The sequence below is a fragment of the Eublepharis macularius genome, chromosome 2 (genome assembly GCF_028583425.1).
Source record: "Eublepharis macularius isolate TG4126 chromosome 2, MPM_Emac_v1.0, whole genome shotgun sequence".
Classification (NCBI taxonomy): domain Eukaryota; kingdom Metazoa; phylum Chordata; class Lepidosauria; order Squamata; family Eublepharidae; genus Eublepharis; species Eublepharis macularius.
Window position 1 is genome coordinate 134,282,525 of NC_072791.1, and position 26,351 is coordinate 134,308,875.

The 26,351-nt window shown below is 45.3% G+C and overlaps 1 protein-coding gene across 2 annotated transcripts in view; it reads right to left on the reverse strand.

Annotated features, from left to right (window-relative positions):
- The window catches only part of LSP1 (lymphocyte specific protein 1), a 116,457-nt gene that overhangs the window by 69,584 nt on the left and 20,522 nt on the right, over positions 1 to 26,351 (reverse strand). Inside the window, exon 1 of one of the 2 annotated variants that reach the window (XM_054970758.1) lies at positions 248 to 521. The exons of the other annotated variant lie outside the window; for it this stretch is intronic. Coding sequence (XP_054826733.1) covers positions 248 to 306 — 59 coding nt within the window. The 5' untranslated portion in view covers positions 307 to 521. Of the gene's footprint in view, positions 1 to 247; positions 522 to 26,351 lie in introns of those variants that run through there. 2 annotated transcript variants of the gene reach the window in all.

Genomic DNA, 26,351 nt, shown 5'->3' on the forward strand with positions numbered 1-26,351 from the left:
CTTCCTCTCAGAATGAATGTATCCACAACCTGAAATTCCCAGCCCTCAAAAGGATGTGGCTGCTTTCTTTATCAATGTCTAAATATGTGTATAAATCTGCTCCTCCCTGCAGAGAGTACAAAACATCATTTAGCGAGTGTAAAAAGAGCTTTTGAAGCAAGGAATTAGCTCCATCTGAGCTTCATGTAAACAAAGAAATCGCTTTTGGTGTCTTTCCCCCCTCCCCCGCGGACAGGTAAAGACTTACCTTATGAGATTCTGCAAACCCTGTTTACTAGAATTCCGTCTCAAGATTGCACTGGTCATGGTGGGTGGAAATGAATCAGGGCAGCCTCAGAATTCCTGCTGCCAAACCTCCTTTTTCTCCCCCTCTCTCGCCCTGCTTTTTTAGATAATCTTGTTAGTTGTTAGTGCACGCTCAGTCGTGCTCTTTCGCTCTCTCTGTCCCACTCTTTCTTTCCCTGCTCAGGAAGTTCTACAGCTGGTTTCCTTTTGTTTCTCTAAGCCCCCTATCCCACTCTCCCCCCCTTGCCTCTTCCACCTCTGCGTTCTCCTCAGCCTAGTGGAAATGTCAGGGAAAAAATCTTTTAGAGAGCTTGCAAAAGGGTCCCTCCCCGCTCCCATCTGATTGCTGAATGAACTCAGAGTGAAGTTGAAAGCCGGTCTTCTCTGTTCAGAACACATTCCCTTCATTAGGTGTCCTCCTGTTATCTGTAGTCAGTGTCTCTCACATGCTTTTCCATCTGTTTCTCACCACCCTCCCCTCCTCTTTTTCTTTGCTTCCTTTTCTAATCTTTTCACTATTTCTTGTCCCATTACATAAAAAGGAAACAAAAGTTCACCATTCAAGAGGATAAAGCTAGTCTTCCAGTGCCATCCTAAGCAGATTTACAGGCCGTGAGCTTAGAAGCCTGTAATAGAGCCTTTGACAAATTTGACAAATCCAAAGACTGACTCAGGGAATCCAACATGCACCCCTGAAATCAGACATACCTGATTTGACCAAATTCCAGTGTACAGCTCACCAAGTGATGACTGCATGGGGTTTGCTCCATGTCCACCTAGTATGCTCGCGCTTGGTGTTCTTGCGCTTACTGCAAATCATGGCTTCCTAGTACATATGCATACATGAAAAACTCAGCTGTGTGATTGTCACTTACGATTAGAAACAAGAAAACAGCTTTCATTTGTGAAATGAGACAATATGCATAGAGGTTGTTGCATTACTGAGTTACGAAAAAGTAATATATTTTTTTAAAAAAACAATTCTTCCCAGTGGAATCAGTTTGAGGACAGATGACAGGGAAAAGACTGGGTCATCAGAAATCTTTGCTGAGTGCCAAGAGGTAAGGAAACTCTTTTCAGTCTGTACACAGAAAACAATAAATATAAACTAGTCATGTCTGATGGGGCAACCAACACTTCTGTTGTTCAGAATTCAAGTGCTTGTTAAGTGCTTGTTCACATACACTGTAAGTGCAAGATGATGCATCCAGACTGGTGCGCCATCATTTCCCAACCATGAGGAAACCATGGAGTATCAACAGGGGAGGACTATTACAATTATGCTCCATTTCAACTTCCTAGAAATACCTAGTTGATCTCTGTTAGAAAACTAAACTAGTTAGATGCTGTTCTGTTCATAGAGAGCTCTTCTTACATCCTTATGTTCACACTCTGCAGATACAACAGCACTTTTTCAGGAATCAGATAATCTTAACCCGTTCTTGTCCTATCATCACCTGCTGAAGTGACAGGCAGAATAGCAGGAGCCACAAAACCTGCACAAGCCGCCAATTGATTGTTTTGCGTCTCATAGTCTCTTACTCATAGAAGAATGTCTTCCACATTTCTGGCCTGAGTCGTCATGAATGTGGGAGAAGCTCCCATGCAGAAGTGCAATGAGGACCCTTTCCCCACTACTATGAAGGGCACTCATAAATTAGTTCACACCATAACAAAGGGCATATATACACAACCTCTCACTGCATCTTTCTCTTAAACAGAGAAAGTGTACAGGATTCAAAGAACAAAAAACAAAAAATAGAAAAGGATAAAAAGTTACGGAATAATTACAGAGATTATTTTTTTCTTCTCTAACAGGCTGCATGGAAATTCTTGCTTTATGTTGTGGGAATTCTCAGTCTCTAAAAAAAATCTGAATTATTAAAAAATACAGTTTCCCAGAGGACCTTATAAACCTACCAATATTTGAACATATCATATATAGATGGCAATTGCACATGGACATTTCTAGATATTCGGAAATCTTTTATAGATGCCTATGTATAGATTTGCTAACCGTGTTTTTGTTTACTGTTTTCTTTTTGTTTGTTTGCTTTTTTTGTTTAGCATTAATTTTTTTTAAAAAAATTAAAAAATACAGTTTCCCATTGCAGATTTTGTAGGTGGTAGAACAAGGAATGGAAGAGAAGAGGGTAGTTCTTATTTCCCATGCACTTCACCCACTTCTGTAGGAAACCCCATCATGGAAGGTACTTGGTATTATTTATTTATTTTTATTTATTTATTTACGCTGAAGAGGACCCATATGATTTCCTCTCCTCCATTTTATCCTCCCAACAATCCTTTGAGGTAAGTTAGGCTGAGAGCATGTAACTGGCCCAAGGTCACCCACCAAGCTTCCATGGCAGAATGGAAGCTTTCCATCAAGCTTCCATGGCAGAGTGGACATTCAAACCTGGGTCTTTGCAGATCCTAGTCCAAGCCTTTAACCACTATGCGACACTGGCTCTTTTAGTATGATCTATATAGATATCAAGCCAGACCAAAGGCTGACTTTGGTGGAGAGGGGGATTTTGGAAGCATGTGGTTGTCTTTGAGGGCAAGATAAGGGGGGGAGGTCAAAGTAACTGTGGCAATGGAGAAGTTGTAGGAATGACAGAAAAAGTAGAAGGGGGCTGGATAATTTTAAAAATATTAAGGTCTCCGTGGCTTCCAATTCAAGGCAATTTTTAACCATATGATATTGTCCAGTTTTGACTTCAATTTGTTTTTATCTTCTGCATCCAGTGTAAGGAATTTCATGTGATACATGTGATGAACAGAGAAAAAAAGATCTAGACTAGCAAAGTATAACAGTCATTCCCTGTCCCCTGGGAACTAGAGTTCTCTAAGGGGGCTAGGGATCTCTAAAAGAAGTCTCAATACCCTTCTCAAACCACCTTTCTAAGGATTTATTGGGAGAAGCCCTGATGATTCATCTGGAATAACATCTACGTAAATTTGTGTGTAGATATATCCTAAGTCTTCATTCTCTTTAAACAATCTTCCTATCTTTAAAAGAGTGACTCTAAAGGCAGCAATTAAGGATGCTGAGGCGCAAAAGTCATAGCATCACCCGCAGTGACTAAACGAGACCACAGTCCAACAGTCTCCACGCTCTTAATATAGGCTGGTATGCGGCACAATCCATAGCAAGCTAAGGAGGAGCAGAAAGGAATGTCAAAGGCTGACTTTGGTGACAAGGGGCAGTTTTAAAACATGTGGTTGTCATCAAGGCAGGATAAGTGTGGGGCAGGAAAAGACTAGTCAGCTCAATAGGCTTCACTACAGCCAGTAGTCATACACAGTTGTCTCCCCTAGTTGAGCTGACAGCAGTAATGGGTGGGATGAACTACATGCCATAGTCTCTCATTCTTTTGGACAGAACAGTCTAGATGTGTAGTGGCAATATTTATTTAGAATACCTCTATGCACATCTTCAGAGTCCTGCTTGAGGCAGCTTATAATTAAAACCATATCACAGTATTAAAACAAATAATTAAAAAACAAGCCATTGAATAGATCCAGTTTCTCAAATAAGCAATGCACAGATTTTCTATGCATCTCTGTGATCCCCCCTCCCAACACACACCCACATCACTCTGGGCCAAGCTACACATGACGAATGACACTTGAACGGCAAGTGGATTTAGTGGAGGGCAAGTGAACAGGGAGAAATACACTTGCCATTCAAGTGTCATTCGTCATGTGTAGCTTGGCCCTCTGTCTTCAGAGTCTATACAAGGTCCTCAACTGCACATAGAGTTGAACCTATGTAGGGTTTTGTTTATATCATTATCAAAATATTTAGAGGCGAGGTGAAGGAACAACCAATACAATCCCACTCCTTCTCTCCCTACATTTTCAGCATACCCAATTTGATAATGAGAATACAATTTGAGTCAGTCATTCAGCTGAGAATATGCTGCAGCTGGTAGAGTCCAGAAGTTGAGGGGGTACTTCAGCCCAGACAACAATTATTTCCTTCCCTCTATCCTTCTCTCTTTTTAAAATACATACACACACATCTTTCCATCCTTCTACAGGAGGTGGCTGATATAATGCATCAGAAGATAAAATTTGATGCTGACTATAACTGCAAGACATTAAATTGCTGGTTATTCACACTTGCTATCAGGAGACAATGGCACTTCAGTCCTGTAATACTACCACAGTAAAATGCTTCACTGTGGTACTGTTGGCGAAAACTATGCTCCTTTAACTTCACCCCCTCTCATACTCAAACCCATGGCTCACCATATCTTGGTCACCAGAAAAAGACAGTCCTCATAACTTTATCCAGGCTGCTTTCTCTCAGGGCCAAGCTACACATGACGAATGACACTTAAACAGCAAGTGTATTTCTCCCTGTTCACTTGCCCTCCACTCAATCCACTTGCTGTTCAAGTGTCATTCGTCATGTGTAGCTTGGCCCTCAGTAATTAAAATTTAATTCCCTACATTCACCTTCACTGTTGTGGGATGGAATGATCAGGATGAATCCTCCGCTGCTGCATGTTTTATAATTAGTGGAGTGCCTGTGTGCACCCTTTATCTGTGTATGAATTGGTTGCTGCTGCTTACTTGCTTCTTTCCATATAATATTTAGTGGAGTGCCTGCGTGCACCCTTACATTGCATTGTATTTATCGTTATTCTGTTTTCTATTTGTGCCTGTGTGCACTCTGTAATGTATATGACTTATTTGCTTACCTATATTTATTTTCACATTCACTGGCTTTATTAGACTATATTTTTGCTAAGTTGGTTTTCAGTTTCTTCATTAATTGTGCCGCTCCAGTTGCGTTTGCTCCTCTTCCTGTTGTTTTACTTGTAGGGCAAACCAGACACCCACCCTCCCATATTTGTGGCTGAGAGGTAGTGTGTGTCCCAGTGTTCCTTTCGCATGACCAGGACAAGCAAACAGCAATGACAGAAGAGGGTTAACTGCAACAAGTGCACATCTATCACATGTTCCCCAAAGCAAAAAAACCCTATGTTTCAACTGCTACAGGAAGTTCCCTCGGTAGTTTAAAATCCATAGAGGGCCATAATTTACCATGAGATAGACATGTGCAAATAAATCCCAATGTAGTGGCACTTACCACAGTATAAATTTTGCAATGGCGATACAGCCAAATAGAGAAAAACGTTATAGGAGCCCATCCTCAACTAGGATTATCTACTACCTGGAAAAAACGGGTCTTGTCTTTTTAATAGAGTCTTAATGGAATGTTATTTACCAGGTGACATTAGTTACCTCCATGTCATCATAAATTTTAGATACTCATTTCCATGCATGGAGTCTCTGTAAAAAGGAGGGGATGGTCTTCTGCATAGCTGTTGGCAAGCCTATCCTCAACTCACAGCGAAAGAGGAAGAGTTTAAAGGTGAGAGAAACTTCAAGGGAGGAAGTGAATCAGCCTTTGTGGTGGGAGGGAGAGAGTTCCAGAGAGAGAAAGGCACACCAGCCTTCATCAATTACACAATCATTTTGCTATGTGGTGCTGGTTGCAAAATCTTCAGAAAGTTAAAACATGTTTGGCAAGGATGAATAAAGGCTCTCGCAAAACCCAATGCTAGCTAGGGTTTTGTTTTTTTTAAAGGGATGATGCTAGCATATGTGGATCCCAGAGGCTATTTGACTGCATTGTCTTACCCTATGTAATCTGCCTTGAGTCTCAGCAAGAAAGGCAAGATATAAATAAATAGATAAATAACAAAAAAAAAACCTGGTGACCATACCTCTGTCTCATGGAAAATCCACACTCAGTCCCTGAGCAAAATCCTGTGAAGACCCTCCCTCCATCCCCACCTCCCAGCACTGAACAATTATTGTGCCGCCACCACCACCACTTTCTCAAGGTTCAACAGCCTGGATTTAGCCTTAAGAGAATTAGTTATACGTATTTTAATGTACTCTTCTTTCCCAAGGAATAAAGTATTGTTTTTGCCTGGGAAAGATGAGATAAACAAGACCCTGACTTCAGGTGAAGTTTGTTCTCCCCTTTCTGTCTAGGTATACAAAATGATCACTTTGGAAACATTACCACATAAAACATGTGATGTTTCCAAAGTGATCATTTTGTATACCTAGACCTTTACTTAGAAGTGGGTTACCAAGCTATATACATTCTTGACAAAGGTTGACATTGATGTGGTGGTGACTCCCATGTGGGAAGCAGCTGTTGTGTGGAAAAGCTGCCAGACTTCATTTGCAGTGAGTTCCACACAGGGGCTGGAAAAAGCAGACTGGTCTTCAGTGTGGTTAGCCATTATGGAGTGCCATTATGAATTCCCCCTCCAATTCTTTCTTTGGTTGTTGGTAGAGTGAGAATTCTAATCTGATGAAGGGAACTTGACTCTCAAAAGCTTATACCCTGGAAAATCGCATTGGTTTTTAAGGTGTCATGGGTAGAGATGGGCACGATCTGGATTACGATAAAAAAAACCCCACGATAATGGCAATCTCCCAATCGTGGCCTGGTGGATCGTTGTCTTCCACGGCAAACGATCCAGCAGTCGGGACTCCGGGGCGATCGTGATAGGACCGGGAAGCTAGACATTCAGGCGCCAACAATTTGTTCCCCTGGCAACGGAGGCAGGGGAATGCCTGAGCTCTGTTTGAAACTTGATAATATTTCCCCTAGCGAGGAAAAGCTCTTCTCAGTGTTAACTCTTTCAAAAAACCCTTGCTTTGAGAGCAGCTATCAAGCTGTTTTGTGCTCCTCTCCTGAGTTCGTTCAGTGCTGAAAGAGTTAACTGAAAAGAGATATCTCTCTCCTCCTGGCTTCTCAGCCCAGTGCCTGCTTTTTGCAAGAAGTTGGTGTGTGATTTGATGTTTCATTTGTGTTTTTCCTATTTAAAAAACCATAGGATCTGCGAGGATCCGTGTGGATCCTGGTTTTACTTTCTTCCTGTTTAAAATATGCTTTTGGAAGACTGGCTGCTTGCTTTTAAAATTGGGTGGGATTCTATCCCCGCTTTTTTTAAAAAGCTGGCTGAAACTTGTTGACAGGGTGTGTCTCTCTCTCTCTCTCTATTTGGCGGCAGGGACAGGTTAAAAACTTTTTTTCCCCCTCTGCTCTAAGTGCGTGCATGTGTGTGTGAGAGAGAAAACATCCCCTCAGGGGAGGCGGCTCGTCGCAGGATTAAAAACTCCCCCCCCCTGCTCTAAGTGTGTGCATGTGTATGTGTGAGAGAACGTCCCCTTACAGAGGGGAGGCGGCTTGTCACCGGGTTAAAAACTTTTTTCCCCATCTGCTCTAAGTGTGTGTTGGGTGTGTGGTGCCCCTCCGATCCCAGATCCCTGATCGGAAACGGGACTTGATCGGAGTGAATCGGTGATCTGGACTCATCACCAGTGTGGATCCACGAACAGCTTGATCGGTATTTTTTTTGGATCGTGCCCATGTCTAGTCACTGGGCTTGAATCTTGCTAATCTTCATTACTTATTAGGTAAAAGGTAAAGGTAGTCCCCTGTGCAAGCACCAAGTCGTTACTGACCCATAGGGGGACGTCACATCATGACGTTTTCTTGGCAGACTTTTTACGGGGTGGTTTGCCATTGCCTTCCCCAGTCATCTACACTTTACCCCCAGGAAACCGGGTACTCATTTACCGACCTCAGAAGGATGGAAGGCTGAGTCAACCTTGAGCCGGCTGTTTGAACCTGGTTTCCGCCAGGATCGAACTCAGGTCGTGAGCAGAGCTTGGGCTGCAGTACTGCAGCTTACCACTTTGCGCCACAGGGCTCCTCCATTACTTATTGAGAGATTGGAATTGGGGGAAATCAGAGGAAGGTAGTTATTCCAGATTAATTAATTTAGAGTATAAGGCCATTTTCATATGCGCCCCAGGAGATCGCACAAACTCACAGCATGAAGTGTCTTCCTAGCACGATCTCCTGGCACAATCCCCTTTAATGGCCTGATGACATCAGAAAAAGGGCCATTAAACGGGATCATGCCAGGAAATCGTGCTGGGAAGATGCTTTTATGCCGTGAGTTTTGTGCGATCTTCTGGGCATGTGCCAACAGTGTATGTGTAATGGACTGAGCTAATTTGGCAAGTCCTCTGAATGGAATTATTGTTATTGTTGTCTATTTATAGTCCCCTTTTCACTAAGATCCAAGGCAGATTACATACTGCAAGTGAATATAATATAACCAATAGCTAGGACATTCACAGAGCAAAAATTCAATATGATCAATAATTAGGACATTCAATGAAAACAGATCAACAAAGTATGGTAGTGGCAAATTTGACAAGTAGCAAAAAACCAAACACATAGATGAAATCTTTCTGAATTAAAGCATAAGTAATTAACATGAAATCTTTAGCAATGTCAAACTACCCAGTAGGAGCATATCTACATCAGCAGACAGTACTCAGTCTATAGTCCCTGTCCCTTGTCAAGGTATCGCTTAGATTTAATTCTTATGACATAACCCTATAATCCGTGTAGAAAGCCCTCCTGAATAATTCAGACTTGCATAGTTTGTGGAAAGCCAGGAGAGTGGGAGCTTTCCTGAGTTCCTCAGGTAGGCCATTCCATGGGAGGTGAGGTGCTACCACAGAGAAAGCACATACGCAGGGAGTTGTTGAATTAGCCCAGGGACTAGTGGATTTTAAACCTGAACTGGCTACAGCTTCCCATAACAGGATGTCAGTTCAGAATTAATCTTTCTTTTACTATATTAGTAGCCTATATCAGGTACTTACAATCAGTGTTTTAAATTATAGGAGCCAGCTGCATTTTTAGAATCAGGATTCAAAGCCATATCAATCAGGAATGTGTAGCATATTTATTAAAACAAGACATGCAAGCTCCAGCTCTGACAGAGATTTATCTCTGTTCTCTAGATATGTTGTCATGTTGCAACCTCATGTGCTTTTAATTTTTAAAAGACCAACACATTTTCAATGTGAACATGAACCACTTTCTTCACAGGCAACACTATGACGAGTGAATGGTATTGTCAAGTCATGGAAGCCGTAAACAGGGATTCAGTGGCAGGGTCAGCCACTGAGCCAGAACTCCTGCAATCACTCAGAAACTCCTTTGGTCCTCCCAGGACCTGCCAGGTTTATGTCTGCCAAGAAAACGTCATGATGTGACATCCTCCCATGGGTCAGTAATGACTCAGTGCTTGCACTGAGTGCTTACCTTTACACTTAAATCACTGTGTTTATCTTCCTAATGTTTAACTTCTGTATTTTTCATACTACCTGATCTCTATTCTTTTCAAGGGCATTTTCTTTTCTATTTAGTTTGCTAATCAGTCCCCTTGTGTATCCGCCAAATGAGTGATCACTAAATATGGATACAGTCAATGGCAGATGAGAAGGAAGGTGGAACAGCATAGCCTGATCTAGTCATATCTCAGAAGCTAAGCAGGGTTGGTACTTGGGTGGGTGACTACCAGGAGAGAATGCAGAGAATGGCACTGGGATACCACCTGTGCTTCTCACTGGTCTTGAAAGCTCCTGACTGCAGTCACCATAAGTCAGTTATCAGTTGACGGCAAGTATGTATATAGATGACAGATAATACATAATCAAGCTCTATCAATGTGCCTGCAGTCATTGGCCAGCTCTTTCTGTTCATGAATAAAAGACCAACACTAAGGATGAATATTTTTTTTACTTCCTTTGTGTCAGATGTACACAACTCAAACAGTTCCACAGGCCAGAATCAATCCTGATTGTAACTAAGCAGGCCATATTGTGAAAGTATGACATCTCTAGGCCCCATCCCATGGCATCATCAGGCCTTGTCCCATGAATTTCAGGGTTTGGAATGGAACACTTAGGGCTCAAACAGATAAGATGGGGCTCACCATCCTGTTCCTCAGAAAAATTGCAAATGTCAGGCTCATGCAGCCTCAGTTGGCCTTGGTGTTGTGTAGAGATGGGACAGAAATTTATCCCTTCAACCTCCACATAGTTTCATTCTTCAAAACGTGACTCCTTGCTTTGTTGTTAGCATTTAACCCAGGAACTAGTGCCTCTCAGCAGCTTGCTTAACATTTGTTACCCATCTCTGATGTGACACTGCATCAACAGCATCCAGATGCCCTCATGCTGTCAAGCTGCTACAGCCAGCCAGGAGTCCATCAAGACTTGCTGAATCACCAGATTAGTGGTAGGGAATGTGGGCTGGGTAAGTCACATGTGGTCCCTGGACTGCATATTATGCACACTTGCTTGTGTATTTGATTAGCTTTATCCCTGTACCCAGTGCTTTGTGGAGTAACACAAGGAGGAAATTAACAGGTTACTGTTCCAAAGAGTTTTTCATGAATTTCCACAGTGGGATAGACAACAAAGGAAAAAGAAAGAGGAAGCAAGTGTGGTGATTATGGCAAACATCTTTAACTGTGTGTTTACACAAGGGAACCAGTGTGATGTAGTGGTCTGAGTGTCAAACTAGATGGGAGATTCCACACTCTGTAGCTGCCTCAATTACCTCCAGGCAATCACACATTCTCAGCAGAAACTACTTCACAGGTCCACAGGAGTTAGCCATGTTAGTCTGTAGTTATAAAATAGTAAAGAGTCCAGTAGCACCTTTAAGACTAACCAACTTTATTATAGCATAAGCTTTCGAGAACCACAGTTCTCTTCATCAAATGCATACCTGACAGGCTTATTGTGAGGATAAAATGAAAGAATGATGTAAGCCACTCAGAGTAATTGCTATTAATAATGATAATGATAATGATAATGATAATGATAATGATAATGATAATGATAATGATAATGATAATGATAATAACTGCACATATACTCTTATAATACACAATAACTGCATTTATATACTCTTCTAGACAGTTTAGTGCCCCACTCAGAGTGATAACAATGTCAGTGTTTTATCCCCACAATACAACTGGGGAGCTGGGGCTGAGAGGAGTGGTTTACCCAAGGCCACAATGAAGAAATAAATTTGGTTACTTTTCACAAAGTGCTTACTTCTTTGAAGAAATACTGTTATTGGCATTTTAGATATGCTTCACTAATGGAGCCCACAGCATCTTGCAAGAGCAGAGCACATCTGGAAGCAAACTAAGAAAAATACTATGCAAGTCAGTTAATGTGATTTAAAGTACAGAGTATTGCTTAAAATATGGCAATAGACTCTTCCTTAACAGTTTTGCTTTTATAATGTATTTAAGAACATGTTCTAAGTGTTGATACAAGAATTAAAACCTAGCCAACAGTTTGATTAGCTTACCCTTCAAGACAGGATTTGATACATAGGATGGTTGCTGGCAGGGATCTTTAGAAGAGTAAAAGTCTTCAGTCATCTCTCTCCTTTTAGAAGCTTTTACCACGTTACCCTGTCAGTTTGCAATGGCTTATTGTGCAGATTGCATGTTCTTCATCAGGCCACCAATATCTCTCCTGATGAGCATTTGCTATGGCATTGTAGAAGTCACTCAATATACATGGTCAGCTGTCACCTCCATGTAACACTCTAGTTAGCTTTAAGTTCAGGAAGGGTTTTTCTACTGCAGTGTTATTAATTCTACGACTGCTTTTCTGGATTTTAATTCATTTGGAGTACTTGAGATCATACTAGCCCAGTAATTTGTATAAAAATATGAGCTGATCAAAAGTGATTTAACAAGTGATGTATCTATTGTGTCAGCAACATTCCATGTGTCTAGTTTCCTTTTTTTTGGAATTCTGGGTTCAACCCAGAGATTACCTTTAAACCTATTGCTGTATGAGGAGATGGCAGCTGCAGCTTCTCTGGTCTATATTTTCTTCCATTCTGTCCTCTGTTGGGGAGATACTGTGGCTCAGTGGCCAGGCACATTCTTGAAATGATGGAAACCCCAGGTTCAGGCCCCAGCACCATAGGGGCCAGCGTAAGTCTGTGTCTGATTTAGTCTATGGCTGTTTTATGCACCCATATTCACTCTCACCCTCTCCCAAAGACTGGGAAAGCAGTACAGCAGGGGTGAGGGGCAGGCAACATTACAAGGGCAGGAAGGATGTTTGTATTCTCTGGACCACTGGTAGCTGTAAAGGTAAATGTCTTTGGAGTGCAATTCATTTTCCTTATAAAAGGCATTAGTTACTACATTCACTGATTGTTTACATGGGAAGTTCAAAGTATTTATAGTTCTTCTTACATTTGGTGTTGCTGGTATGTTCCCCTTTGCCAATCTAGTAAAACTGTACACATTCCAACTTCGCAAACTACATCCCTGGAGAAATGTGGTTGAAGTGAACTTTTGGGGATTATTATACGTAGTTCTAAATGAGACTGGACATGATATTTGGGGTCTGAGGGCCAAGCTACACATGACGAATGACACTTGAACGGCAAGTGGATTGAGTGGAGGGCAAGTGAACAGGGAGAAATACACTTGCTGTTCAAGTGTCATTCGTCATGTGTAGCTTGGCCCTGAGTCTAATGCATATGTAGTAAACTCATGTTTGTCTTGGGCCAGGCACAAAACAAAGATTTGCTAATTATGTGTCTGTTGGCCAAAGGCGGGATTCCATTTAATGCAATCCCTTTCATTTAACTGGGGATTAGGTTAAATGGCTGAGCTCTTTAAAGATAATCCCCATGAAACTGAAGCTTTAAAAACTAAAGAACCATGCTCCATTTTCATTCCTTCAGTAGCATTTGTTTTCAAATAGTGTTGCAATTCCAGAATAGAACAGCTTGGTACCAGGGCATATATTTGAAATGATTACTAACCAAGGTCATAATCATACAAATAAATCCACACAATCCTAGAATTGTAAAGAAAGGCGCCGTATTCTACAGTGAGATAAGATTCTTGACATTAACTCAACAGTTGTAACAAATTAGTTTGTATCTACTGTGTGCCACAAGTAGAAAGTAAGACAAACTTAAGTGTATTATATTTCACATGGAATAAGCTTAGTAAAACAAATCCTAGTCAGGTCAGTTCACACCTAGGGGAAAGGAAAATAGCAGCGACGAACAAGATGCAGAACATGAGATGTGCCTGCAGTTAATCAACTAATCCATGAGACAATTCATATATGTATGTGATCTCAAGCAACATTACACAGCATTCCCACAGTTCCCAGGGAGTAGCTATCAAAGCTCACTGGCTTAAATTTGTTAACATACATGTGTCCGCATCAACACAGAAAGGTGAGTATATGCAATAAATGAAAGGGCACAGATTTGTAGCTTGAAGCTGATTCAGGGCCCCTGTGTTTTATACATTTATTACTATTACTATTACTATTACTATTACTATTACTATTACTATTACTATTACTATTACTATTACTATTACTATTACTATTACTATTACTATTACTATTACTATTACTATTACTATTTATAGGGGACTTCTTGTTGCCTTTATTATTCAGCATCTCATTAATCCCCTTGACAATGGTCCTAGAGAAAACAAAAATGGGTTATTATATTTCTGATCAGGCTGGGAAAATAAACCATCTCCTGTACATGGATGATTTGAAATTGTATGCAAAGAGTCCCACTGAACTTGAATCATTGCTTAATACAGTGAAAATGTATAGCGATGATACTCAAATGAAATTTGTCTTAGACAAATGTGCAGAACTCTCCGTGCAGCGGGGGAAAGTAAAAAATATTGACGGAATAGAACTTGAAAATGGTGACAATATGAAATCATTATCAAAAAACGAAAATTATACGTATCTTGGAATATTAGAATTAGATAACTTCCTGCATGTGAAAGTAAAAGAACTGACTCAGAAAGAATATATCAAGAGAGTACAAAAAATTCTGAAGTCAAAATTAAATAGTGGAAATACAATCAAGGCCATAAATACATGGGCAATTCCAGTGATCAAATATCCAGCTGGAATAATAGATTGGACACAAAGCGATTTAGAAAAATTGGATTGAAAAACGTGAAAACTAATGAACATGCATCACTCTTTACACCCAAAAAGGGATGTTGACAGGCTATATCTACCACGAAAAATTGGTGGAAGAGAACTGTTACAAGTCCATCAGATAGTGGAAGAAGAAAAGAGAGGCCTGAATGATTGCAGCAGTAGAAGTACAGAAAAATTACTTCAGGCTGTGAAAACAGAGAACATATTAAAAACAACCAAAACAAAAGCTGAATACAAGAAGAAACAGTCTGAGAGTAATGGTTGTTGTGGGTTTTCCGGGCTGTATTGCCGTGGTCTTGGCATTGTAGTTCCTGATGTTTCGCCAGCAGCTGTGGCTGGCATCTTCAGAGGTGTAGCACCAAAAGACAGAGATCTCTCAGCCGTGAAAGCCTTCGACAATACATCAGTCTGAGAGTAGATTAAATGGCTGGAAGAACAAACCCTTACATGGGCAACATCTAAAAAATACTGAAGGAAAAAGTGACAACAGCCTAGCTTGGGCATGGTTGTACCCATGGTTGGGTACAATCAAGAAAGAAACTGAAGGTTTGATCTTCGCAGCACAAGAACAAGCATTGCAAACTAATGTTATGAAAGCCAAAATTCAGAAAATCAGTAAAAATCCAAAATGTCGACTTTGCCAGGAAAAAGATGAAACTGTGTCCCACCTTATCTCTGAATGCAGCAAAATTGCACAGACGGACTACAAAGCTAGACATGACAGGGTCGCAAAGCTGATTCATTGGTCATCATGTAAAAAGTACAACTTGCCAGTATCAAAGAATTCATGGGAACATCAGGTGGAAAGGGTGCTACAAAATGAACAAGTCAAGATCTTGTGGGATTTCAGAATTCAAACTGATTGGCATCTTGAACATAATACACCAGACATAACAGTCGTGGAAAATTGAGAAATCCGAATCATCGACACTGCAATTCCTGGGGATGCCAGAGTCGAAGAAAAAAAACAAGAAAAAATGATTAAATATATAGATCTGGCAATAGAAATCACCCTACTATGGAAGAAGAATGCAACAGTAGTCCCCATTGTCATCGGGGCACTGGGAACCATTTCGAAAAACTTAGCAATTCATAGGGAAAAACTGCAGCTTTCTGACATAACACCTACAGAACCACAAAAGACAGCACTACTTGGAACAGCGTACATATTACACTGATATCTGGTTGATACTTAGGTCTCTGGTGGAAACTTGTATCAGCTTAGCAAGGCCAATCAATAACAACATGTGGCCTCTGCTTATTGTTGATTGTGTTTCAGATAATTCAAATAATAATAATAAAGTTCAGTGAAGCTCTCAGTTACTCAGCTTCCATCAAATAATTAAAAGACTACTTAGCTGCTCATGTTTCAGTGTTTATGAAGCTTATGGAGGACTGACAGTGTTTGTAAAACCACTGAGAGATCATTATGTGGAAGTTACTATCAAGTTGCAAACAACTGATGATTATCAAAGAAGAGAGTGAGCAACCTGTATGGAATGCTGGTAGTGAAATAAGCTAATTGTAATTGCAACATGGTTTTGCAATACAGAGATATACTATGTTGTGCTCTGTTAGCCCAAAAGATAAAGAGACAGCTAAATAAAGCAATTCTTTTTTAAAGTTTGGCTGCATGGCCTACATTTTCAAGTTGCCCTTAGAATATTTCTATGTACTTTTCAGAGTACTGTTGAGGGGGCATACAATTAAAAACCATGTGCTTTGCAGCCAGAAGATCCCAGGTTCAATTCTTAGCATCTCCATTTAAATGATTTCAGATGTTGGGGAAAGACCTTTCTCTGCCTGAGACCCAAGAGAGCTATCGCTGATTACAGTAGACAGTACTGAGCTAACTGTACCAATGGTCTGACTCAGTAAAAAGCAGGTTCATACATCTGGCATCATTTAAATGTTATTCTTCCTTTGGAGGAGAGAGAACTGCAGATTTATGGCATTTACGTAGCATTTGCTTTATTTACAAATGGACAAGTAAATCACAGGTTGAAGCAAACGGCACTTCTACTGGGGAGCAGGTCCACTACCCCGTATCAGTGCGGTGTTTTTGACAACTCTGTTCCCATCATCCAGGCCAGTGTTTTCAACTGCCTGAGTCCACTCCGAGACGTACTGTGGGCAGGAACAGAAAGGAAGGAAGTTGTTGTCACTACAGCTCCACATAGAGAATGAACCAGCTGTGCTCCTGTTTGCCTCCTTATTCTGATGCCTAGTATTAAGGGCATAACAATAAGTTCTGCAGAGAAGGAGAAAGAAACTAAGGTGCTTTAGCCAACTGACAGCAGTGTCTGGCTGCTTTTCTGTCTTTTCTAGCATCTAAAGACAACATACCATCTCCCTTCAACTGCAGCTCACCTCTTCTGAGCCCTGTTAAGAACCTGACCAGAGCCATTTTCTAACATTATCTTATTTATAGTTGGCCTCTTTCACTGAGACTCATAGCAAATTGCATAATGTAAATCAGTACAATCAATAGGATGAGAAGACATCTAACAAACAATGTAATAGGACTAGGATAGCAGAAATCTGAAACAAAGCATATATATTAAACATGACATGTTGAACGATGAAAGAAATGGTATTATGTAAGTAGAAATATAATGAGAAATATAAAAACATACAGCAACAGAGAATACATATCTGTAGTATATAGGGTTCCCAGGTGCCCACCAATGGCAGGCAATCTCCCGGGGGTTCTTGGCTCTGCTCATTGATCGCTGGCAAGGGTATCATATGCACGGATGCCCGACTTACCAGACGAACAGTTTGCTGCTGCGGACGGGGAGGGCAGACGGAGCATGTGGCCGCCTCGCTGCTTGCTCGCCCAGCGTTCCTTGGGGCGAGCGCAGCCAATCAGATTCAAATCCCGGGCAGCCAATCGGAGGCGGCCGGGGTGGAATGGCCGGGGGGCGGGGCTTTGCTGCTGGACCTCAGGGAAGCAGTCTTCCCTCAGGTCCAGCGGTTGGGTATTTAAAGCCGCAGCCGCCCCGCTTCTCTTCACTTTGCTCCCAGCTGCGAAACCCCTCCCACCACTCCCTCTGTTTTGGGCTACTTGCTTGTACTGTCACAACTATTGTTTGTGGTTGGTCATTGGATCAGATCTCTTTGGTGGGAACTGGGGCTGCGCCCCCTGATTCCCTGGAAGGGGATTCCCATAAGGAGTCTTGGAGTGAGTTATGGAGGTGCATGCCCAGCTCGGGGGCTTCCAGGGCATACTCACTTCCAGGTGGCAGGGGAATCATTCAAGGGTGTACACCCACATGATCTCCCCCTTAATGCCACTCCTTGGTCCCCCCCCCTCAGCTGGGGACTGAGGGGGGAGTGGTCATCGGCTGGCAGGCGGGTCAGCCGATGCTTTCGGGGGATCCGATCCACATGACTGCCACGCTCCTACATGCTGTTTTCCAATAAAGGTTGTGGCCTTCTTTCCTCCAGCCAAGTGTGTGGTCTGTTTTGTCTTCTTGCCTCCTTCCCCCTCCCCGTCTTCAGCAATAGGCTGCAAAGAGAAAACACTATGTTTTGGGCCAAGTAGCCTCTAGTCCCACTTCAAGTGATGTTGTCATAGCCCAGTCTGAGAGTGAGGTCTCCTCTGGAGGAGAGGAGCCTCGTGTAGCCAGCCAGGACTCCTCAGGAGAAGAAGAGTTCTGTGTAGCCAGCCCTAGCCCTGACTCAGCAGAAGCCAGCAATCATGAGCAGCAGCTGCTGGCTGATCAAGGCTCACAGCTAGCAGCTGAGACACCAGCACCCTCTAGCCCCAATACCACAGGGGAAGCTCAGCCAGGAACTTCCACAGGGGAAGCCCAGCCAGGGGCTTCCACCCCCCCAGGCTCACCCACACCTAGAGAGCGCCGCAGGCAGCGCCAGAGACTGGAACTGCAGGAGAGACGGCGCAGTGCTCGTCTCCTGAGCCAACGCCAGCTGCTGGAGAGTGATGATGAGTAGCATCAGGATGGAGCCCCAGCAGCTGGCTGAAAATCACGCCTGGCTATAAAAGCCAGTCAGGAGCAACTGCCAGGCGTGGAAGCAACGTGTCAACTACCTGCAACCACTCCCTGGTACCTTGTGTCTTGCTCTTGCCCGCACCTTGACTTGATACCCTCGTGCTCTGACTTACGGACTGGACTTGGCTTGGCTTTTTGGATCCTGGAGGCAACCCTGGCATTAACCTTGTGCTCTGACTATGGACTGGACCTGGCTTGTGACTTTTGAACACCCCTTGGCTTCGTGCTAGTACCTGGACTCCCAGCTTGGGCGGGCCCAGCCCATGACAGATTGCTTCCACCACAAAACTTCCCAGCATGGACACGGCGATGCCCACCCTGGGGAGCCTGGCTCTGCTGCAGGATCAGGTACTGCAATTGACTCAAGCACTGGTGACTTTGCAGCAGCAGATTGCCACCCTACTTGCTGCCCCTGCTGCACTGCCGCCTGCTAAATGCCCAGTGAAGCTTCCTGACAGTTTTGAGGGCGATGTGGAGGAATTCCCAGCATTTCTTGCCCGCTGCCAGCTATATATTGAACTCCGGGCCAGAGACTTTCCCACAGATAAAAGCAAGGTTGGCTTTATCCTCAGCCTGTTAAAGGGGCAGGCGGCAAGATGGGCCACACCCTTGTTACTGGCCAAATCCCCACTGCTAGGGGATTTCCCAAACTTTGTGGCCCACATTTCTGCCGCCTTTGCGAACCCCCTGAAGGCCATCAAAGCAAACCAAAGAATACGTGCCCTCACCCAGGGGAATGGGACTGTGGCCCAATACACCACTGAATTCCAGTTACTGGCCCAGGACCTGGGCTGGAACGAAGCTGCCCTCGCCGACCAGTACCTGGAGGGCCTATCTGAGGAGGTATTGGATGAAGTGGCCCGATCCGAACGACCGAGAGAACTACAAGCGCTCATTCTCCTATGCTTGCGAATCGATGGGCGGCTAGAGAACCGGAGACAAGCCCGTGTGCTAAGCTGTCCTCCGCCCCAGGCCTCACCTGCCAAGGCAGCAGAACTAGCACCCTCGAGCATGCCTTGTACCCATTTGCCTCCTGAGGAGAAGGAGCGGCGTCACACCCACAACCTCTGCTGGTACTGTGGTGGGGTGGGCCACTACGCCAATGACTGCCCTGCAAAAAGGAGGGCTCCAGCTTTAGCTCTGGAGCGGACTCCTGCTAAACAACTTGTTGGAACAGCCAATGCCTCCTGTGACCATCCCGAACCATTCCTGGTGCCTGTAAAGCTGTGCCTGCCCGACGGCTGATGCCTATTTGTGTATGCCATGGTAGATTCAGGGGCATCCCGCTGCTTCATGGATATCAAGTTTGCCGCACAGCACAGGATTCCCTTGCGGGCAAAGAAGACCCCCACCGTAGTGGAGGCCATTGATGGGCGGCCTCTGCGTTCTGGGCCAGTGGTCAAGGAAACCCAGGACCTTCTCTTGCAGATCCAGCATCACCGTAAGCAGCTCTGCTTCGATGTTGTGGGCATCCCCCACTTTCCGCTGGTCCTGGGGCTCTCCTGGCTCTGTTGCCATGATCCGGTTATTCGGTGGGGCCAGCAGGACCTTCGCTTCCGGACACCCTGCCCACATGAAAATAAACGCACGGGTCCAATTGCAGCCGCTGCACAAGGGGCCTTTGCACTACCGGAGATATATGCAGATTTTGCAGATGTGTTTGAGGAAAAAGGGGCAGACCAACTCCCCCCGCATCGGCCGTATGACTGTGCTATTGACTTAATCCCCGGCGCCCCCCTGCCAGTGGGACGCCTGTACTCGTTATCAGAGCCTGAGCTGGCCGCACTCCGGGACTTCCTCACAACCAATCTGCGTCGAGGATTCATCCGCCCCTCCACCTCGCCCACCTCTGCCCCAGTCCTCTTTGTTAAAAAGAAAAGTGGAGAACTCCGGCTCTGCAATGACTACCGGGCCCTGAACAAAATCTCTGTCCGAGACCGGTATCCACTGCCACTGATCTCCGACCTCCTGGAGCAAGTTAAGGGAGCCCAGATCTACACCAAGCTGGATCTTCGGGGAGCCTACAACCTGGTGCGCATCCAGGAAGGCGATGAGTGGAAAACTGCCTTTAGTACCAGGTATGGACAATACGAGTACATGGTAATGCCCTTTGGCCTGACTAACGCGCCCTCGGTGTTTCAGAGGTTTATGAATGATATCTTTCGTGACCTGCTGGATCAGTTCGTCATCATTTACTTGGATGATATATTAATTTATTCCCGGAACCCGGCTCGACACCCACAGCACGTGCGCATGGTGCTGCAAAGACTCCGGCAGCACGGCCTGTTTGCCAAGCTGGAAAAATGTGCATTCCACCTGCCTGCCGTAGAATTCCTCGGCCATGTGATCTCGCCCCGGGGTATCCAAATGGACCCAGCTAAGGTCGAAGCGGTACAGACCTGGCAACCCCCCCGCTCACGGAAGGATGTGCAACGATTTCTGGGGTTTGCCAACTACTATCGGCAGTTCATCCCCCAGTTTGCATCCATAGCTGTTCCCCTTACCCGGCTTCTCCGGCCTCGAGAACCCTTCCATTGGACACCGGAAGCCAATGAGGCATTCCAGACCTTGAAGGCACGCTTCATCACACAACCGGTACTCCGATACCCAGATCCCCAGCTACCCTTCGTAGTTGAGGCGGACGCCTCCAGCACTGCCATCGGAGCGGTGCTCTCACAACGCGCAACCTCCTCCAGCGTCCCCCAACCCTGTGCCTACTACTCTCGCCAGCTTACCCCTGCAGAAAGGAACTATACCATCTGGGAGCGGGAGCTGCTGGCAATAAAGGCAGCCTTCGAGGTTTGGCGGCACCATCTGGAGGGGGCTCAACACCCTGTCCGAGTGCTCACTGATCACCGGAACCTTGAACATCTCCAAACCGCCCGCCGCCTCAACCAGAGGCAGATCCGCTGGTCATTGTTCTTCTCCCGCTTTGACTTCAGGATCACGTATGTCCCCAGTTCCCAGAATAAGAAAGCCGATGCTCTGTCCCGGAAACCAGAGTACAACTCATCCCCAGGCTGGGAAGAGCCTCTAACTACTATCCTGGCTCCCGAAACTTTCGCTGCCGCGCAACCCTCCCAGGGGCTGGTTGAGGAGATACTGGCTCAACAGGTACTGGACCCAGTTGCCCAGAAATATCTCCAGAAGGTCCGGGAGCCGCACCAGCTCCAGGCGGATGGCTTCGCAGAGGAAGAGGGGCTACTGACCCATCGAGGCCGAATTTATGTACCACCTGGCCCGCTGCGAACGAAAGTCCTGCAACTGGTCCATGATTCCAGACCCGCTGGGCACTTCGGTCGCCACAAGACAACCCATCTCTTGACCCGTGACTTCTGGTGGCCCCGGGTGCAATCAGATGTGGCCCGGTACGTGGCAGCCTGTGAGACGTGTAGGCGGGCCAAGGATTCCCTTGGCAAACCCTCCGGCCTTCTGCATCCGCTACCCACACCCACCGGGCCATGGAGGACTATTTCCATGGACTTCATTACAGATCTGCCCTGCTCCAAAGGCCATACCTGCATCCTGGTGGTGGTGGACTTATTCACAAAAATGGCCCATTTCATTCCCTGTTCTGGACCCCCCACCGCTCAGGACACTGCACACCTGTACCTTCAGCATGTCTTTCGACTTCACGGGCGACCGGACCATGTAATTTCCGATCGGGGAGTTCAATTCACCTCTAGGTTTTGGCGGGCACTACACTCCCTTCTTGGCACCCAAGTCCACTTATCCTCAGCACACCATCCCCAGTCCGACGGGCAAACGGAACGCACCAATGCAACCCTGGAGCAGTATCTGAGATGCTATACAAACCATCAACAGGATGACTGGCTAGCCCTACTGCCTTTGGCCGAGTTCGCATATAACAATGCAGTGCACTCCTCCACCCAACAGACCCCCTTTATGGCTAACTATGGCCATCACCCTCGCTTCTTTCCTAGCACCGCACCCTCGTCAGGAATCCCAGCTGCGGACGATCGCCTCCAGGAACTTCAATCCATGCATGAGCTGTTGCGGGAGCAACTCCAGCTTGCCAAGGAAAACTACAAGGGAGCTGCGGATCGGAAACGGCAACCTGGTGTTCCCCTGTCCGTAGGTGACCAGGTCTGGTTATCCACCCGCCATATCCGCAGCCAACGGCCCTCCAAAAAGCTGGATGCTCGGTTCCTTGGACCCTTCGTGATCACCGACCAGGTGAACCCCGTAGCCTACCGCCTGCAACTGCCACCGACCCTCCCGATCCATCCCGTGTTTCTTCGGTCCCTTCTAGTCCCGGCGTCACCCCCAGACCTGCACCATCCCGGGCCACCACCTCCTCTGCCTCCGATTACCATTGAGGGGCAAGAAAAATATGAGGTCGCCCAGATCCTGGACTCCCGTCGCCGGCGGGGGCAAGTGCAGTACTTGGTGGACTGGAAGGGGTATGGATCGGAAGACTGCTCATGGGAGCCGGCTGTGAACATTCATGCCCCCCGTCTAGTCTGACAATTCCATCGGGCCTATCCTCAGAAACCGGGGGCGCCCGGGCCACAGAGGAGGGGGGGCCTTGGGAGGGGGGATGGTGTCATAGCCCAGTCTGAGAGTGAGGTCTCCTCTGGAGGAGAGGAGCCTCGTGTAGCCAGCCAGGACTCCTCAGGAGAAGAAGAGTTCTGTGTAGCCAGCCCTAGCCCTGACTCAGCAGAAGCCAGCAATCATGAGCAGCAGCTGCTGGCTGATCAAGGCTCACAGCTAGCAGCTGAGACACCAGCACCCTCTAGCCCCAATACCACAGGGGAAGCTCAGCCAGGAACTTCCACAGGGGAGGCTCAGTCAGGGACTGCCAGCACCACAGGGGAAGCCCAGCCAGGGGCTTCCACCCCCCCAGGCTCACCCACACCTAGAGAGCGCCGCAGGCAGCGCCAGAGACTGGAACTGCAGGAGAGACGGCGCAGTGCTCGTCTCCTGAGCCAACGCCAGCTGCTGGAGAGTGATGATGAGTAGCATCAGGATGGAGCCCCAGCAGCTGGCTGAAAATCACGCCTGGCTATAAAAGCCAGTCAGGAGCAACTGCCAGGCGTGGAAGCAATGTGTCAACTACCTGCAACCACTCCCTGGTACCTTGTGTCTTGCTCTTGCCTGCACCTTGACTTGATACCCTCGTGCTCTGACTTACGGACTGGACTTGGCTTGGCTTTTTGGATCCTGGAGGCAACCCTGGCATTAACTTTGTGCTCTGACTACGGACTGGACCTGGCTTGTGACTTTTGAACACCCCTTGGCTTCATGCTAGTACCTGGACTCCCAGCTTGGGCGGGCCCAGCCCATGACAGATGTCATCTCCTCTCCCACATGAAGATAAAGAAGAAAGTAAATGTCCACACACATCTTGCCCCCAACCTCCTGCCAGTTACCAGGGGAGACCTGGCAGGCCTAGCAGTATAATCCATGGTACCAGTCTTTCTATTGAAACATCTTCCTGAATCATTCTGTTGTAATCTAGTCCTTTTCCTTTATAAAAATGCCCTCCTGTACAGTTTTACATAATTTGCAGAAAGCCTAAAGTGTGGGAGCCTTCCTAACCTCCTCAGGCAGATCATTCCACAGGGTGGAAGTAGGGTTGCCAACTCTAGGTTGGGAAATTCCTGGAGATTTTTCTGGGTAAAGCCTGGGGATTGTGAAACTTGGGGACCTCAGTGAGGTATAATGTCATACAGTGCACCCTCTAAAGCAGCCATTTTCTCTACAGGAGGTGATCTATGTAGTCTGGATATCAGCTGTAATTCTAGGAGCTCTCCAGCCCCCACCTGGAGGTTGACAATCCTAGGTGGGGTCCAGTACAGAGAATGCACGTAAACAGACAGTTGTTGATCTTCCCTATTTGCAAAGTGCACCTATAAATGGCCTTGATCAGATGAGTGAAGTTGTTGTGGAGGGGCATAGGAGGAGAGGTGGTCCAGCAGATATATCTAAAACCATGAAGGGCTTTGTATGTGATGGCCAGTACCATTAATTGAACCTGGAAAATATGGCCAGCCAATGGAGTGACTGCAGAATGGGTGTAATATACATGTACCACCTAGTCCCTGATAATAACCGAACTGCAGCATTCTGCACTAACTGGAGTTTCCAAGTTGATTTTGAGGTGAGACCCATACAGGGTGCATTACAGTAATCTAGTCCTGGTTGCATTGCATGCTTTTGGCCAGGGTGTGTTACTGTGGTGAGGATTCAGGTGGCCAGATCAGCCAAGTCAAGGTAAGAGGCCATCTTTTAGGCTGAAACTAAATTGGAAGAAAGCCTACTTAAAGCCCTCTGAGGAGATATCTACAAGCATTTAAAAATATTACTATATCTTTTGTCACATAGAACACACTGATTCATGGAGTCCAAGCTTGTAATAATAACATACTTAGCTAGGCTCTGTACAAAGAATTCTAAGAAAGCTCTGATTTGTAAACTTACAATGTATAAAGATGAGGGACAATTTAAAGAAGTAATTCGATTTTGTACACATCACACAAAAATGTTTTTAAATGTGGATCCAACCCACAATAATGTAACAGGGCATCCATTTCAATAGGCCAATTTTTCCACACACAAAAAGAACATGATGTGAAGCTCCCCCCACCCCCAATCTGTTTCTGCTGAAATTTGGTGTGCACACATGGCAGGATTAGAAGTGTTACATTCATTTTAGATCTAGTCAATTTTGCAAGAGGACTTCTCAGAGTTCAAACCTATTATACAAGGACAATGTAAGGGGTAGGGTTGCCAGGTCCCCTTACCCTCCTTGGGGAGGATCCAGCACTCACCTTTTCTTGAGTCCTGTGTGTTTCACAGGGGCCCATTTAGGCCCCAAACAGACACAATTTGGCCTGTTGAGAATCGAAATTGGTCTGCTGTGAAGCACAAGAGCGCTTCTGGACCTGCGCAATGAAGTCATTCCCAGGAGTGACGTCATTGTACTGCCCCAGAAGCACGCCCGGGATGCCCGTTCCCCCACCTTTCCACTCTGCCAGCTGGGTAACTGGTGTGTGTGGGGGGTGGAGGATTGGAGGATGATGGTTAGATAAGACAAAAACAATCTGTTTGGATCTAGAGTGGTTTTATTACTGGAGTATATGTTTATTTATGGTTTTAATGCAAATTTTATTGTAATTTTAATCTTAATGTTATCTGCTCTGTGCCCATTCTTGGGGAGTGTGGATTATAAATCCAATCAATCAAAACTCAGATCTGAGTCCTTAAATATGCTTACAAAGCAGCTCAAGGATTTGGATCTGATCTCCCCTACTCCACCCATTGCTCCAGCACTTCTGCTGCATCTATGATTGCCCATCTCATTTTGAATGTAGTATCTGTCCAGTGTTCATCACAGTTAGGTTAGGCCCAATTCTTTAAAAAAAACCCTAGAGAATTAGGGTGCCAACTCCAGGTTGAGGAATTCCTGGAGATTGGGGGGGGGAGCCTGGGGAGGGGAGGGCTTGGGGAAGGAGGAGACCTCAGCAGATTATAATGCCATAACATCCACCCTCCAAAGCAGTCTTTTCTCCAGGGAAACTGATCTACGTCATCTAGAGATCAATTGTAATCCCAGGAGATCTCCAGGCTCTACCTGGAGGTTAACAATCCTATAAAGAATACTAACAGAAGCAGGGAAAGGGAAGGGAGATGAGGTTTATAAAGCTCTAGAACTGCACAGGAACATAGAAGCACATATTAAAAAGTGAAAACCCTTTGAGAACTCTTATAGGCTAAATAATTGCGAGGGGCTTTGGTCTGAGTCTGTCTCTGTGACAAATTGACGTAAAGAAAAATGCTTATTCATGACCACTGCCCAGTCAGGAAAACTCAGTGTAAATATTTTCATAGCAAGTCTGAACAGCTTTGTGGGGCCTGGATGATGAGAATTGGTTTCTTCTGATCTCCTAAATATATATATATTTGAGCCATGTGATTACAGGGGATATAGTCCTTACCCCACAGACACTGGCTTCCTTTTCCCCATAATTTTCTGCCTGCCATCCCTACCCCAACCCAACCAGCCTGTCCATCTTTGCAACTCTGGTGAAAACTGAATTCCTAGAGTTGTGAACCCAAACTCTCCTCTCCCCGCCTGTGAGGCATGTTTTGTTTCTGTCAAGTTTTTATTAATTATATGAGTTTAAGAAAAAAAACCTC